Source organism: Salvelinus alpinus, chromosome 9 (genome assembly GCF_045679555.1).
Source record: "Salvelinus alpinus chromosome 9, SLU_Salpinus.1, whole genome shotgun sequence".
Classification (NCBI taxonomy): domain Eukaryota; kingdom Metazoa; phylum Chordata; class Actinopteri; order Salmoniformes; family Salmonidae; genus Salvelinus; species Salvelinus alpinus.
This window is the reverse complement of record NC_092094.1, coordinates 30349155-30365813: the sequence shown is the minus strand read 5'-3', so window position 1 is coordinate 30365813 and position 16659 is coordinate 30349155. Positions and strand designations below refer to the sequence as shown.

The 16659-nt window shown below is 43.4% G+C and overlaps 1 protein-coding gene and 1 pseudogene across 1 annotated transcript; both read right to left on the bottom strand.

Moving 5' to 3' along the window:
- Positions 1-87: 87 nt before the first annotated feature.
- Positions 88-11428, bottom strand: LOC139584616 (carnitine O-palmitoyltransferase 1, liver isoform-like). Its single transcript, XM_071416665.1, has 19 exons — positions 11274-11428; positions 10012-10171; positions 9629-9768; positions 9302-9473; positions 9034-9135; positions 8737-8874; positions 8520-8597; positions 8312-8419; positions 6942-7026; positions 6546-6741; positions 6271-6456; positions 4953-5058; positions 4270-4386; positions 3948-4112; positions 3723-3857; positions 2944-3096; positions 2694-2807; positions 2433-2525; positions 88-2310 (listed from the first exon to the last, which is right to left on the bottom strand). The coding sequence occupies exons 2-19, from the start codon at positions 10150-10152 to the stop codon at positions 2224-2226; spliced, it is 2316 nt and encodes a 771-aa protein (XP_071272766.1). The 5' UTR covers positions 10153-10171; positions 11274-11428; the 3' UTR covers positions 88-2223.
- Positions 11429-12505: 1077 nt separating this feature from the next.
- On the bottom strand, positions 12506-14419 carry LOC139530941 (uncharacterized; annotated as a pseudogene).
- Between the last annotated feature and the right edge of the window lie 2240 nt (positions 14420-16659).

Sequence of the window (16659 nt, the reverse complement as noted above, 5' to 3'; positions counted from 1 at the left end):
ATGTACGTGGTGTAGTTGGCCACACAGTTCAGGTATGAGAGTATACATTTCTATCTGTGTCCTCAAGTCCAAAGAAGAGGTAAAACAAACAATCAACATATCCTTTATTATAATATACTCAACACATACAGTTGAATTCTTAAGTTTACATACACCTTAGCCAAATATATTTAAACTCAGTTTTTCACAATTCCTGACATTTAATCCTAATAAAAATGCCCTGTCTTAGGATCGCCACTTTATTTTAAGAATGTGAAATGTCAGAATAATAGTAGAGAATTATTTATTTCAGCTTTTATTTCTATCATCACATTCCCAGTGGGTCAAACGTTTATATACACAATTAGTATTTGGTAGCATTGCCTTTAAATTGTTTAACTTGGGTCAAATGTTTCGGGTAGCCTTCCACAAGCTTCCCACAATAAGTTGGGTGAATTTTGGCCCATTCCTCCTGACAGAGCTGGTGTAACTGAGTCAGGTTTGTAGGCCTCCTTGCTCGCACACGCTTTTTCAGTTCTGCCCACAAATTTTCTATAGGATTAAGGTCAGGGCTTTGTATTGGCCACTCAAATACCTTGACTCTGTTGTCCTTAAACCATTTTGCCACAATTTTGGAAGTATGCTTGGGGTCATTGTCCATTTGTAAGACCCATTTGTGACTAAGCTTTAACTTCCTGACTGATGTCTTGATGTTGCATCAATATATCCACATCATTTTCTACCTCATGATGCCACCTATTTTGTGAAGTGCACCAATCTCTCCTGCAGCAAAGCAACCCCACAACATGATGCTGCCACCCCCGTGCTTCACGGTTGGGATGGTGTTCTTCGGCTTGCAAGCCTCCCCCTTTTTCCTCCAAACATAACGATGGTCATTATGTGACCAGCCAAACAGTTCTATTTTTGTTTCATCAGACCAGAGGACATTTCTCCAAAAAGTACAATCTTTGTCCCCATGTGCAGTTGCAAACCGCAGTCTGGCTTTTTTTATGGCAGTTTTGGAGCAGTGGCTTCTTCCTTGCCGAGCGGCCTTTCAGGTTATGTCGATATAGGACTCGTTTTACTGTGGATATAGATATTTTTGTACCTGTTTCCTCCAGAATCTTCACAAGGTCCTTTGCTGTTGTTCTGGGATTGATTTGCACTTTTCGCACCAACGTATGTTCATCTCTTGGAGACAAAATGCGTCTCCTTCCTGAGCGGTATGATGGCTGCGTGGTCCCATCGTGTTTATACTTGCGTACTATTGTTTGTACAGATGAACGTGGTACCTTCAGGCGTTTGGAAATTGCTCCCAAGGATGAACCAGACTTGTGGAGGTCTACAATTTTTTTTCTGAGGTCTTGGCTGATTTCTTTTGATTTTCCCATGATGTCAAGCAAAGAGGCACTGAGTTTGAAGGTAGGCCTTGAAATACATCCACAAGTACACCTCCAATTGACTCAAATTATGTCAATTAGCCTATCAGAAGCTTCTAAAGCCATGACATAATTTTATGGAATTTTCCAAGCTGTTTAAAGGCACAGTCAGCTTAGTGTATGTAAACTTCTGACTCACTGGAATTGTGAAACAGTGAATTATAAGTGAAATAATCTGTCTGTAAACAATTGTTGGAAAAATTACTTGCCAAAACTATAGTTTGTTAACAATAAATGTGTGGAGTGGTTGAAAAATGAGTTTTAATGACTCCAACAGAAGTGTATGTAAACCTCTGACTTCAACTGTACATACGATTCAGATAACAGATTCAGATATACTACCTTATATATTACAACACTTAAATACTCAAAACAGTGCTATTTACAAGTGTACACATATTACAATCAGATGAAAATACAACTGCCTCTGAACTAAACAGATGCCTTGCCTATCCTTAACCTACATTACTACATCATATGAATCAATGTTCTTTAAGGCTACCAAGGCATTTTGTGCTTCATTGCTCTTGCCAAAATTGGTTCAATACTATGTTAAAAATTCACTGCCATTTTATAGAAGGGATAGTGCGAAATAAAGTCAAAATGCTTTATTAAATATTTATTTCCACAAAACAATTCCCTCCTGCTAACTGAGTAAATATCCAAAAGATCTATAACTTGACCCATTCTAAAGCCGTTACCCAGAAGAGACTAGTCGTGACCCTCCGTTTTGGAAATAATGTAATGTCACAGAGCATGAAAATGTGGTATGAAGTCTATAAAGACCTTTCAGTCTGTCTACTCATCACATCTCTTTCTTGTCGTTTTGGTCGAATAGCGCACGAATGTCCAGCATGGCCTGTCGAATGTTCTGTCCAAAGCGGTACGAGTCCTACAGAGAAAGAGACAGACAGTTGTTTGACCTGATAAAGATCCAGCTAGATTGTCATTAAGGTAGTATGTAAGTGCTATATACTCTATTTTTCATCATGTAGTGTGACACAATGGTCTCACCGTCTCAGGGCTGGAGAACTTGCTGGAGATGTGGAATGTGATGAGGTTCTCTCCTACAATGATGTAAGAGACGCCATAGCCGTCATCAGCCACCTGGGGGTGCAGGAGAGACAGTACCAATCACCCCTAACTCTGACTACATAGAAGTAAGAAGCAGACATAGAAGAAGTAACAGAAGACACATTGGTAGTAGTCTGTAGTAATCTGGTCCCAGCTAATTTCTTAAAGTGTGTGTGTGTTGTGTGCGTGCGGTAGACTCACAGGGCCAAACCCCCCTCCTGCACCCACGTATCTTGGGAACTTGTTGATGTCGACCATGTTGAGCTGCTGTTGAGGAGTCTGACTAGTGGACAACCTCCAGGGCTCTGACAACACCTACACAGGGAGGGAGGGGGGGTCAATAGAGAAGATGGGTAAGTGTAAATCTCTGATATCATATCACTTGGCTGCCAAAGTATAATTTAACACATATAATGGTGTTGACTACACAAACACTCAGAAGCGAGCTGACCTGTTTGAGGAATGGTGAGTCGATGTTGAGGTACTTGGACATGATGTAAAGACAGAAGAGGTGTCTGTCGATGCCAGAGCCTGTCATGGCCAGACGATACATATTCTGGTGTTTGTCTGCAGCCTTCCGGAAGAGGTCCAACCTCTGGGCGCTCTGCTCACAGAGACAACAACAGATGATATTCAATCAAAACCTAGATCCAGCTAAAAAACACAACAGATAGTGCAGTGGTGGCCAGTCCTCCAGCTGCAGAGCTACTGGGTTTGCACGGTTTTGCTCCAGCCCTACTCAGACATACATGATTGTACTAATCAACTGTTCATCAGCACCTTGAATAGCTTAATCAGGTATGTTAGTGCAGGGCTGGAACAAAAGCAAAAAGTGCATAGCCAGTAACTCTCCAGAAGGAGGGTTGGTCATGCTTGCTCTAGAGGACACCCTCCTCTGGCTAGATAGGTACAATAAACAGACATTTGGGTCCTGGTCACCTAGTTCTCGGAGTCAGAATGACCTGAGCCTCACTGTCAGAGTTACATCATGTCACTGTCTATCAGTAACTCCCACAGACAAGGTTACTCACCTGCAGTGCTGCACCCACACTGTGTTTAAACACAGATATAGTCAAACATCTGATGATCTATATCTAGCATGCATAGCATGTATGTGAAAGGGGACTGTTACTGCTCTTGTGCTGTCATTAGTGCATTCTATATTTCCTCTGAAATGATTAACAAAGGTACACAGTAAGAGAGGTGTGTGTTTAAGGTGTGTGTCCTCACCTTAGTGTTCTTGTCTTCCATGGCTCTGACGAAGGCTGTGGACTCTATGGTGCAGGAGCGAACCGTCTCTGTCCTACCCTCACGGAACATCCGGGTCATCGAGGCCTCATAAGTCAGACAGAACTCCCCCTTATCCTACAATACATAGACAACAAATACATTCAGTTTATTTGCTAGAGACATGATATTGTTTGTCTGGTGTCTATTCATGACTGACACACACACCCTGAAATGAGCCAGCTGCAGTGCTAGCTGTATGAAGGCATCAGGACTGGTCCTACTCTTCTTGATCAGGCCTTTCCCAAACTCATCAAACAGACAGCCATGGAAGTCCACGTCATCCGCTATCTCCTTGGCAACCATGTAGGAATCCTCAATGACCTCCTGGCACTGAGGGATGAGGAGAGACCAGACACCAGAAAGGCTCAGACAAGACACAAGACAGCCCGTAGAAACTACCGACTGGTCTACTGAACACAACACTAAACTAGCTTTTCCTCTTTACTAAAGCTACAACTTTTGATCCCTAACACATTAGAAGCCATACCTCCAATGGAACGTCCCATTGTAGTTTGGCGGTGGGAGGCAGGCCCTTGTTGATGTCTCCTTTGCAGTGCCCCTCCTCTGTGTAACCCAGATGGAAGCAGTCCGTTGCTAGGACGTACTACACAGAGACAGCAGCACAGCAACCATTAGATTCACACAACACACTTCCCAATGAATCACACCATGTCATATATTGTGTTTTAGAATAACATGTTTGTAATACATCATTAATCCACCATCAACAGGGCCGGCTCCAGACATAAGCGGTCGCAAGGGGGCCCCCGACCCCAAAAAAGGAACTCAGACAGGGTATCAACTTACTGTTCAGATTAAGAATAGTAGAAAACACCAGGTGCAATTAGTTGACACAGCCATGCACATTTTTTGATTGGTAGTTTAGCCAGCTTGTAGTAATCATGGCCGAATACCGACCGGGCACGTGCCCAGGGGCCCTGACCTCCTGGAGGCCCACATAGATTATGTTAGTCATTCTCACTCAGATATCATATTAATATGACATAAGTCATGGCAAAATGTGTAGAATTTGGGGAAATTAGCTTTAAAACTGCAGAAATGTCTCTCCACCACATGGAAAATGGGTATAAATTGCAAATTTTTCTCCTCGCCATAAATAGGGGGGCCCCAATTGTTTTTTGCCACGAGGCTGACCATCAATAACATTACCTCCCACATGTGTCCTACAATGGGAGCATCTGCCCACGAGTGTTCTGCATTGACCCCCAGTTTACCATTCTTATAAGCGATCAGGGTGAAGGATTTGTCAAACCACCTGAGAGAGAGAGAAGGCATATCAGGCTAAACACTGAAACACACATCATAAAGGCAGTGCACAGAAAAGCAATATAGCGTTAAACTATCCTCACTGAAATAGGCCTACTTTACAACGCATCTTTCCTTCTTTTCTGTCCCGTCTCACCTGTCATAACACTTCCCGTTTGTCTCACCTGTCATAGCACTTCCCGTTTGTCTCTCACCTGTCATAGCACTTCCCGTTCGTCTCACCTGTCATAGAACTTCCAGTTTGTCTCACCTGTCATAACACTTCCCGTTTGTCTCACCTGTCATAGCACTTCTCGTTTGTCTCACCTGTCATAGCACTTCTCGTTTGTCTCACCTGTCATAGCACTTCCCGTTCGTCTCACCTGTCATAGAACTTCCAGTTTGTCTCACCTGTCATAACACTTCCCGTTTGTCTCACCTGTCATAGCACTTCTCGTTTGTCTCACCTGTCATAACACTTCCCGTTTGTCTCACCTGTCATAGCACTTCTCGTTTGTCTCACTTGTCATAGCACTTCCCGTTTGATTCATCTGTCACAGCCTTTCCTGTTTGTCTCACTTGTCATAGCACTTCCTGTTTGTCTCATTTGTCATTACACTTCCCGTTTGTCTCACCTGTCATAGCACTTTCCGTTTGTCTCACCTGTCATAACACTTCCCGTTTGTCTCATCTGTCATAGCACTCCCGTTTGTCTCACCTGTCATAGCACTCCCGTTTGTCTCACCTGTCATAGCACTTCCCGTTCATCTCACCTGTCATAGCACTTCCCGTTCATCTCACCTGTCATAGAACTTCCCATTTGTCTCACCTGTCATAGCACTTCCCGTTTGTCTCACCTGTCATAATACTTCCCATTTGTCTCACCTGTCATAACACTTCCCGTTTGTCTCATTTGTCATTACACTTCCCGTTTGTCTCACCTGTCATAGCACTTTCCGTTTGTCTCACCTGTCATAACACTTCCCGTTTGTCTCATCTGTCATAGCACTTCCCGTTTGTCTCACCTGTCATAGCACTCCCGTTTGTCTCTCACCTGTCATAGCACTTCCCGTTCGTCTCACCTGTCATAGAACTTCCCATTTGTCTCATCTGTCATAGCACTTCCCGTTTGTCTCACCTGTCATAATACTTCCCATTTGTCTCACCTGTCATAACACATCCCGTTTGTCTCACCTGTCATAACACTTCCCAGTTGTCTCACCTGTCATAACACTTCCCATGCAGAAGGGACTTGGCGTACAGGTCCAATGATCTCAGCTTGTCAGGGTCGTAACCGTGCGCCTCATCATCAAGGGTGAGGAAGAAGGCTGACGTCTCGATGGCCTCCAGAGAGGCTTTGTTAACACCCTGGCTGAAGTACTTCAGACGAGCCCTCGCCCAAGGAACTCTGGGAGAGGATAAGAGGTGGACATTTTATTTCTGATGTGTGTGAGGAAGGAGGGGAGGTTGCGCTTTCGTGCCTATATGTGTGTATACCTGTTTCCGGCTGTGAGGGCAGCCAGTTTGAGTTCCCCAGGCTGTGGCTCCGTGGTGTCGTCGAGGATCCTCTGGAACTGAGTCTCCAGCTCAGAGGGCCATAAGTGACGTCCCCCGTAGTACAGCCACACCTTAAAGAAGCGGCCCTTATGGTACACCACCAGGTGCTTCCGGTCACTCAGGTGCTGAACAAAGTCTGGACCAAGGAGTAGGAGAGGGGGTGAGGACATAGAACATTATAAGGGGTTGGGGAATGCACACTTCTCTTGAATGATAGTTTTTGTTTAAGATGGTCAGAAGATGTGTCTGACACAAACTCATGTTCATATTGATTCATGCAACCTCCCAGTGATAGTTTGATAGTGTTATGCCCCCAGAAGGCAGCAGTGTGCTCACCTGTCTCTATGCCAGGGATACGTGTGGTGTTGAACATCCTCTCCATCTGATAGGAACACATGGGCAACACCCCCAGAGCCCTCAACTAGAGAGAGAGTATGCCAAACAAAAACCATTGACTGCAAAGATAAACAAACCATACAACTCTATGCACAAGGACTACATTTAAAAGTCCAAAGCAGCCATTTTTATCACCATAAAAAATATTTTCTGGGTAACATTTAAGTACCTTAATCTAACCACTAGGCGGTAGGTAGCCTAGTGGTTAGAGCATTGGGCAAGTAACTGAAAGGTTGCCGGATCGAATCCCCGAGCTGACAAGGTAAAAATCTGTTGTTCTGCCCCTGAACAAGGCAGTTAACCCACTGTTCCCCGGTAGGCTGTCATTGTAAACAAGAATTTGTTCTTAACTAACTTGCCTGGTTAAATAAAAATAAAATATTAACCTTACTATGCTTGGTCAAAAAGGCAGAGCAATTTCTCAAGCAGGAATTTCGCTAGGACTGTCTGGGAGTGGTCTGAGTGGGGAGGGGAAAACTGAAAACTAGCTGTTACTGGAATCCCACCAAAATATGCTGACAAAAACTTAAATATCTCCTCCGAATTATGATTCAAAGATCTTTGCAGAAAGAATGGGGTGACAGCTATGATATGACCACTTGATTTTTTTTATTTTTATTTTGGTTATTGACCTACAGTAAGTGAAGTGGAATAACAGCTGGTGGTAACATAACATAATGGTAACATAACACGTTTTAATCACTTAATATATCATCAACCAAATTGTTATCAGTAAAAACACTATAACTAATTGGTAGGTCTACCTTTACTTTTTACCTCTGTGAACTTAAATTATCCTCCCTCCTCATAAGATATATATTTTCTTTTTATCTCAAAGATATGTGGGTATTTGGTCACAGAAATACAATATATATTAAACTTACAGAAGTTACAGAAGCAGACTTTTTCTGCTAGATGTTTTCTAGGACCTATTTTCCATGAGTTTGACCAAAGATCTAAGCCTTTGCTTATTCCTAATTTTTAGCAGGGAAAATGGTTGGAAAATGTATATATGGCTTAATTTCTCAAAAAATAGACTCTTAGCTTTCATTTGACACCAAATCTGATGTGTTCCTATGGACTTCATATGTTAGTGCTCATGGGGCATTTGAAATGGAAATGCCCTAGACCAGAAACAAGTCGAAGGCAGTGGGAGGATGTTTAGGTTAACAGAGAAGGAGGGAGATGACCTGGGTTATTTAGGGGTTGGAGAGAGGGCCGAGGGCCAAAGGGGAAATGGGGGAGGGACCTGAATACTCTCAAGGGTACAAAGAGGGGGTGAGAGAGACAGAAAGAGGGGTACTCATTACCGGTGCATGTTCTCCTCTCTCTAGTTTGCGTCGGTACTGCAGCATAGCGTGAACCACATTCCCTGCCCGAGCTGCCTGTCTGTGTGTGGGAATCACATACAGCAGATCCTAAAGCAGATCATCAAATACATCATTAGGTAAAGGTTACTGGATACATCTCAAGCAATGCCATGTTCCCTGTATGAGTACCCATATAGACATGTCTTACCATGGCGTAGAAGTTACTGTTGACCATGATGGGACTCCTGCCTCTCAGGTAGATGTACTCCTCCCACCAATCACTCACCTGTAAAACATAATCTATTACAATCATTTGTTCAACTACTAATTCTTTGTTTTAAAGAGCACTCACCAAAACAACTTAATAAATAAAGTTAACACATTATCGTTTCATGTAACCTGACATCACACTTCAGAATACGTACGTAGTTAGTAGCCCACCAGGATTTGAGGATGAGGTATTTCTGGAGTTTGGGTGCCTCGTCTCTCTTGAAGTCATTGGCCACCACCTCCATCTGGTTGTACTGCTCATCATCCAGCAGGGGGCGCACTGATTCCAGGTACTGCAAGGTCACATAGCGATTATATGATATAATACTGATATGTAGTGTACATATATGGTTCTACACTGGTCCTGGTCCATCACTCTCCTGAACAAATGTGATCAGTTTCCTATTGTATTTCATCTAAGCATATGAGACACATAACCACCTCTCTCTCACCCTGGTTATGGTGTCGTCCACGCTAGGCACAGGTAGTCTGGGTAGGGAGGCCTGGAAGCTGTAGAGGAGAGGTCTGCGCCCAGAGAACATCTTCACCAGACTCTGAAGAGAAAAAACACAACACAATGACTGGGTTAATTGTAATAATAATCAAATACTCATGGATGAGAATAAGAGCTCAGAAAATATATTGTCTTGATTCTGAACTATAAGTGAGCTGCTCTTTTGGTCATGTTTATATTGAAATAGAGACATTTGACAGACGTACCAGCCAGAGTTTGGTGCAGAAGCTCATTTTGCCGTGGGACTCAAAGATCCAGGCATGGTAGGAGAGAAGGGCCTTGAGAATGTACCTCAGCATGAGGATGAGAGAGAGCCACAGGCCCGTGGCAAACAGGATGGCACTCAGCACTGTCTGGGTCTGCACTGTCATGTAGTCACTGGAGAGAGGAGAGAACCTCACATCTAAATTATGTTTATTGTCCTTTAACAGAAAATTCTTTCCACAGATACCCACAGTTACATACTTAATCTGAAAAAATATGCATCACTCTTCCCCAATGCCTCTTCATCGTTGTGTTATTTGCTCACTGACCTGACAGGTAGGGTCCTCTTGATGGTATCTATCATTCCCAGTGATGGGTCTATCCTGGCATACATGGTGCTCATGATGGCTATCACCGCGATCAGCCAACTGGATGGGCTGGCAGGGTAGACCCCTGTCAATATCCCATTCTGAAATAAAATAATTCAATGTTAATTTAGATAGTTAGCCTACAAACAGACCAACAAGGCTATTCCTGGATGTGCTAGCCTATGTCCTAGCCAAGCACTAGGCTACACACACCTGATTCAATCAAGGCCATAATAATAACTTGAATCAGTTGTTTTAGTGCTGGACTGCAACAACAACCAAACTAGCTATCAGGTTCAGGTTTGGTAATGACTGTAGGGCTACTTAATCATTCGAAGACAAACCTTAAATCTTATGGCGCGCTTTATCCATGATGTCACTCCCGACAGGTAGATGTGTTTGAGTACCTCGCGGCTCAGGTGGAGGTCGATGCCGTCTGGGGTGACGGTGAACTGGAAGCCAACCGCCTGATGTGCCTCCGCCATCCCGGTGACGTTGAAGCCCCTGTTAAGAGAGATAGATAGACAGAGACGTTGAACTTCAATTGTTTACACACGTTAATTTATTTTCAAATGTTGGCTCTTGCACAATTATCAAACCAAACCAACTTTAGGCTAATGGATGGATGTGGGAATGAAGTCAACCCTTAATCAATTTTAGGTGAGAGAAACAGGGCTGCATTACCACATTTACTCCTTTTTTGTTGTTGTTGCAGTTTTAAAGCTAATTTCCTGGAATTCTACACATTTTGCCATTGCTTATGAGGTGTTCATATGCCATCTCAGGGGCCCCGTGGCACATGCCCTGCGTGCGCGTTCGGTAATCCGGCCCTCTTGTAATTTCAGTGATTTGTTAAATATTTTCTAACTGTATGTGGAGGTCATAAGTCTGTTTATGTTGTGGCCCGGTTGACTGAAAAGTGGGCTTGAATTTCTTTTTCCATGTCATATGACGGGCCAGCAGCTAAGTGGGGCAAAGTTGAAATGCCAGATATAGCCTAGGCTACTGGCATGCGCTCAGATGTAGGACTGGTTTAAAAATATAAACACTGCAGACTAGGAAGAGCATGTGAGGTCTACTACACCACAAACCACATAATGAAACATTTTGCAAGGTGAATTCATAAAAAAATATTCCAATAAATAGGCTTTATCAGTGCCATAATACATGATAATACAGTGCCAAATTGATATTTCTCTAGTATAGCTGTATATTATGTGTCCAGTCACCTACAAGTCTAGATTTAAGCAAATTTCATTTTTTAACAATATAAACTGAAGAATGACATGAATCATTCTCTTCAGCTAACATTTACAATAGCAAATTAATTATGATGATGCAGACTTCCTATGAATAAACATTTGTCTAGCTTCTTACACACAAATATTGTGTGGCACAAGGAGCCTACACAATTACTAACTTTTGGCTTGCTTTGTTTGTCAAACATCTGAAATGCACTATACCCAGCACCAACAACAAATCCATAGGGTATCTAACTATACTAGGCTACAGTATTACATACATTAGTGTGTCATGGACAGCTACAGTGGCTTAAGAAATTATACATTATAGCAATCTAAAAACCAAACATTCAGTAATTCCATACCTTTTTGCTTAGGGATTCAATTCAAGCTTGCTGAAGTGAAACAGAAGAAGGCATTGACTGTGGTTTCTCTCAGTGGAATTCCTCTGGACTGGGGCTGAACCTCTCTCTGTGTTCTGTGTGTGATTCCTATGCCCTTGAATTGGCTTTCCTCAGGTACTGAGAGCAATGCTATCCCCTATGCTCCCCCCCCCCCCTCTCTCTGTACTTCCCCTATGCCCCCCCCAGACTTTTCTATCTGTAACTGGACACTATCTAGAGCTAGACTGTAACCTCACGTGGCTGCTGACCACATAGTGTTCAAACCCCTACAGAGTACACCTATAAATACATTATGTTGATTCATCAATCTATTTACATATATATTAAGTTTCATTCAGGGCATTAATAATCAATAGTTATAAGGCATGTTTTGAGGCAAGTTTCATCTCTCTGTCTCTCGGTAAGCAGTGTATCTATAGTGGCTATGTCATGTAATAACCCACCATGTTCCGTTTTTATGTCACTACACCTGTGGATACCTCACTCACTGTTTTTCTCATGGTCTGACAGGCTTTAAGCTTTAGTCAGACACCCAAGAGTCCTGGTATTAGTTAAGATCAATGGCTTTATGTTTCAAATATGTTTTATTGCTCTTTAACCTCTATTTCACATTTGTCACAAAGTACTTATTAGTAAGTAAATACCCCAAAAAGAGGAAACAAAGGCAACGGTGGGAAAGGCAAACTCCATAGGAATTCTTTAAAAGGAAGGAAAGGAGATCGTGAGCCCATCCTCCTCTGGGCAGAGAATTAACGCACGTACAGATCGGTAGTATTGTCTGCCGGCTGAGAGTACTTAGCACCTCTGAACAGAGTGCCGGACGTAATTTGCAAATCGAGCCAAACCGATTCAATATGTAGAAACGGGAGAAAATATTTTTTTATATACGTATGATATTACACAACGCGCCGTCACCAAGCGAACGAATGGCAAACAAACGACCCCCTACTGTACCAACAATCGTCTGGTGAGTTTTCTCCTTTAGACTACTTTAGTTCAAGTTATCATTAAAGGCAGAGTAAAAGCATGGCAAGGCTTATTGTTGCTGACACAGAACGGGTACAGTCCTCATATAGCAAAGACCCACGTTGATGATTAGTCAGCCTTTTTCCAGATACGTTCAATACAAATCTGGGCCTGAACCCCAAACAGAGCAAGCCAAGGCAAATCAGATTGATTGATGAACGTTTGTGTCAGAAGGAGAGTTGAAGTAGGGCTTCATAGCGGGTGCAGATGGGTAGAGGAGGGAGGACAGTGAGAGAGGACAGTGAGAGAGAGGGAGTGATGATCCAGCATTACAGCAGTGCTGTGTTCTATACCTGGCATGTACACCTGATCACCCAACACTGTCCCCTGTCCAGCTAACGCCACCTTCTCAGCCCCTTTCACCTAGGACCAGATACGGGAGGATTAGATAGATAGGTCTATGGCATTTAAAACAACTTAATCTCATTCAAGATAACACTCAGTTGGTTGCTCACCTGCCCCCACTGCCCAGACTCCACACAGAATGATGCCACCACATTCTCTGAGTTATTTCCTCCAATCACAAACAGCCGGTCGGTGGTGCCCAGGAAGTAGAGACTGGGAAGGTCAACAGTGGCTTTGGTTAGGGTAGGGAGCAGCTCAGACCACAAGTCTGGGAAAGAGAGGGAGAAAACAGAAGTGTGTGTGTGTGTGTGTGCACGTACGAACGTGTGTGCATGTGTGTGTGTTAGGTGGTTCAAGGCTGTTATTCATTAGACTGCAGCTTGCAATTGACCAACATGTAAGGTTGAAATAAACAAGTCCACTCACTACCTGGATTGAGACAAGACTGTTTGACCTTGCCTGGAGTCATACTGTAGTAGCAGCTTTTCTCCAGTCCTCTGGATGTTCCCCAGGACATAGAGACAGAGGCCCAGGCTGGTGGCCAGAGGGAGGTCATGGGACAGGAACAGGGTGAACTGAAAGTCAGTCAGAGGCAGGAAGGAGACAAAAAACCTGCAGCAGAACACACACACACACACACACACACACACACACACACACACACACACACACACACACACACACACACACACACACACACACACACACACACCTATGGTTGGACAGTTAGTTCAACTCGAGTTCACAATTTGTAATTTTAGTCCACACATTTTTTTGTTATCGTGATTAATCGCATTGTCTGAAAGTGTTCAAAATAGACTGAAAACATCCAAAATACATCATGCATACAGCTAAAAACCACAATGCGATGTCCAAACAAGTTGACATTGAGGTTAAAGAATGTGTGTTTTATCAATTTACCTGATTTTGCTGTTGCTTTGGACAAAATCAAGACATCAATATTCTTGTAATGCTTTTTGTATAAAAAATGTACTTATATGTGTACAGGCAAAAGTTAGACATTTGTAGAGCCACAAGCTTGATGTGGCCATTGCGTGCTATGAAGGGGTTGTACCTAAAGGAGGCCATTTTAAACTCCCAGACCCTCTTGGCCCATTGCCTGTAGCCCCCGATGAGGTAGTTGAATAGAATCACCGCAGTAAAGCACCACTTATCAGCCATGAAGGGGAGCTCTGTTATTGGATGCCAGTCACCGGTGACCTCTGACCCATCCAGGGTGAAGAGGTGGCGGGTGGCTTCTGTTTCTGGGTCGTTCCAGGAGGTCAGGTTCTCCTTCCTCATGCTGCAGAGCCAGAGCTCACCCTGCCACCTCAGAGAGGTCAGTTCAGCCCTGTGTTCAGCCGGCAGACACCTGGCAATGCATTCACAATATGTAGAATATGAATAAACAGTTTTCAATTGAAAGGAGAGTTCACTCCTTGCAATTTAAGATTATTTATTGGTGTGGAACTTGAAACCCATCAAGTAGGCTGATTGAGGACAGGTATGGGGGGAATGGGGGTACAGGATGTCATGCTGCACCTGGTGAGGTGAGGCAGCTCCAGCAGGTGTCTGCTGAGGTAGAAGAACACAGTCGTCTCCAGCTCAGTACAGCAGATGTCTTGGGCTAGAGCCAGGCAGGACAGACAGGTGTCTAGGGTTAGAACACCCGACAGGACAAATGCCTCAGCCAGCAGGTAGCTGCCCACCTCCAGAGCCAGACAGAAAGAGAGCATTGCAAGATTATAAACATTACAACATTACAAACAATAAATTGCTGGTGCTGTGTGTGATGTGCCAGCCTGGGCCAGATGAATTTCCATGAATAGAAAATGAAGTATGATATATGAGGAATAATACCCACTTAGATGTGTTCTTCCAGCTTCTCCTGAGGAACGCTGAAGTCATTCCAGAAGCAGAATTCTAGGAGGGAGTGGAAGACTGAGAATGGAATGTGGTCCAGGAGAATCAGGCTCTCTGAGGTCTCTCTCATACTGGACTGGGACATGGCTCTGAAGTACTCATTACAGTCAGACAGATGACCCAGGTTTACCTTATACACAGAGATGGAAGGTTAGCTTTGTCATTATGTCAAGCTATGGAAAAATGCTGCAATGTCTGATGGGACACTCTACATAATGGAGAAGTGAGGTGCACCATTTCTAAAGGCAATGCAGGGATGATGTGATGACATACAGTAGCTGTTAACTTACGTGGAAGGCATGTGTGCTGGTCTGCACTGTAACCATGGTTCCGCTTCCATCTCCATGGTCATAGGTATGATATGCCTCATTGGTCTGCCACTCCTCTGACACCCTGTCCTTCACCCGAGTCACCTGGTGATGTCAGCCAGGGGTGTGGCACCGAGAAGGGCGTTCGCCACACCCTCTCTAAAGCATACTTCAACCACCCGCTGATCCACAGCAGCACAACTGTCACATACTGTCTGAGAAGACTCATCATACTGAGGAGAGAAGATTATTTACTACGGGTGCGGTCGTAAATTGCCTACAGTGTGTAGGGTCGTTGGTAAATTCCGAGGGTTGTCAGATTGTCTGTTCGTAAATTGAGCGTTTCGGAGCACAAACTGGGCGCTCTGGCCGAGGAATAGGGTTGATCCGAGCATTGAACTCACGACAGTCAAGTGCCCAAGGTAACTGGCTAAAGTTGGCTAGCTCGCTAGTTACTTCCAGACACAAATGAGAGAACACCGCACTCTGACCATTTTATTCTCCTTAGTAGATCTGGTTAGGCTATTTTCATGTTATCTAGATTGTTAGTGACTAACTGTGCTGCTGGGAACAATTTAATTGCATTTTTACTAACACCAGTCATATTCAACAGGTGTTGAGCGTTCATAAATTCATCAGATATTCTGCACTCTGGCACACTCAGCCGAGAGTGCTCCGAAATCAGAGTAGCTAGCCAGAGTTGAATTTACAAATGCACCCTAATATTAAAATGGACCTACCTCATCAATCTCATGAATCTATCTTGTACAGAACTTTCTCTCTCTTAAAACAGTGTTGGGACTTGTCAAAAATCTGTATAATTTTTAAAAGAATCATGTAATACATTTGAACAATTATGCTAATATTGTAGTCATATTTGCCACAGGAAGAGAAACAGGCCTACACTAGACACAAACTGTGAGAAACAGATATTTAACCTTAGATCCTGGAAACATTGAACAACATCCTGCTAGAGAGAACTCAAGGAGAAGCGCTAACATTATACAGAAACAATCCAGAGCACGATGGAAAATGAACAGACTGAACACACTCCAGGGTCCTAATAAACATTTATCTCCTTGATCCATAGCAGCTCAGTGTAACTTGTCTGATAAGTTAAACAGACCAGCAGCTATAAGACTGGCCTGAACACTACACACCAGTGGATACGCAACAGAACAAATGGCAAGAAATACAATTGGCCTCCAGCAACTATGTTGCTTGGACCCCTAACAATGACATCCCAAACTTGCATAAATCCAGCTTTGATCCCGTGTGAGAGCAGAGTGAGCAGACAGTCAGTTATATACCCGCATTGGAACTCAGTGCAGGAAAACAGCTCTACAGGACTGATTTTAGGCCTCATGGGGGACTCATGCCTAGTTCTAAATCATCCCCTAGCTACTCCCCATATCCCCTACCTTCTATGCACTGGAAGTGAGGAACAGATGAGATACAGTGAAACTCCCAGCTAGTTAAGAGGTGCAGCTATTGGCATATTGAATATCTATCCAATTCTTGCAGACTGACATGAAGTGCCATGAAGCCAGGGATCGATTTGAAATGGACCAAGTCTGCAAGTTAGAAATAGGACTTCCCTAAATCTGCTATGAATTGTACCATTAGGGGTAGCTCCCGTTCCTGAAAATGTATTGATTTTCTACAGTATAGATTTGAGATTAAAATAACTGTTGCCATAACATTCTATTTAATTTCTAATCATCAATAAATGAAGACATAGTTAA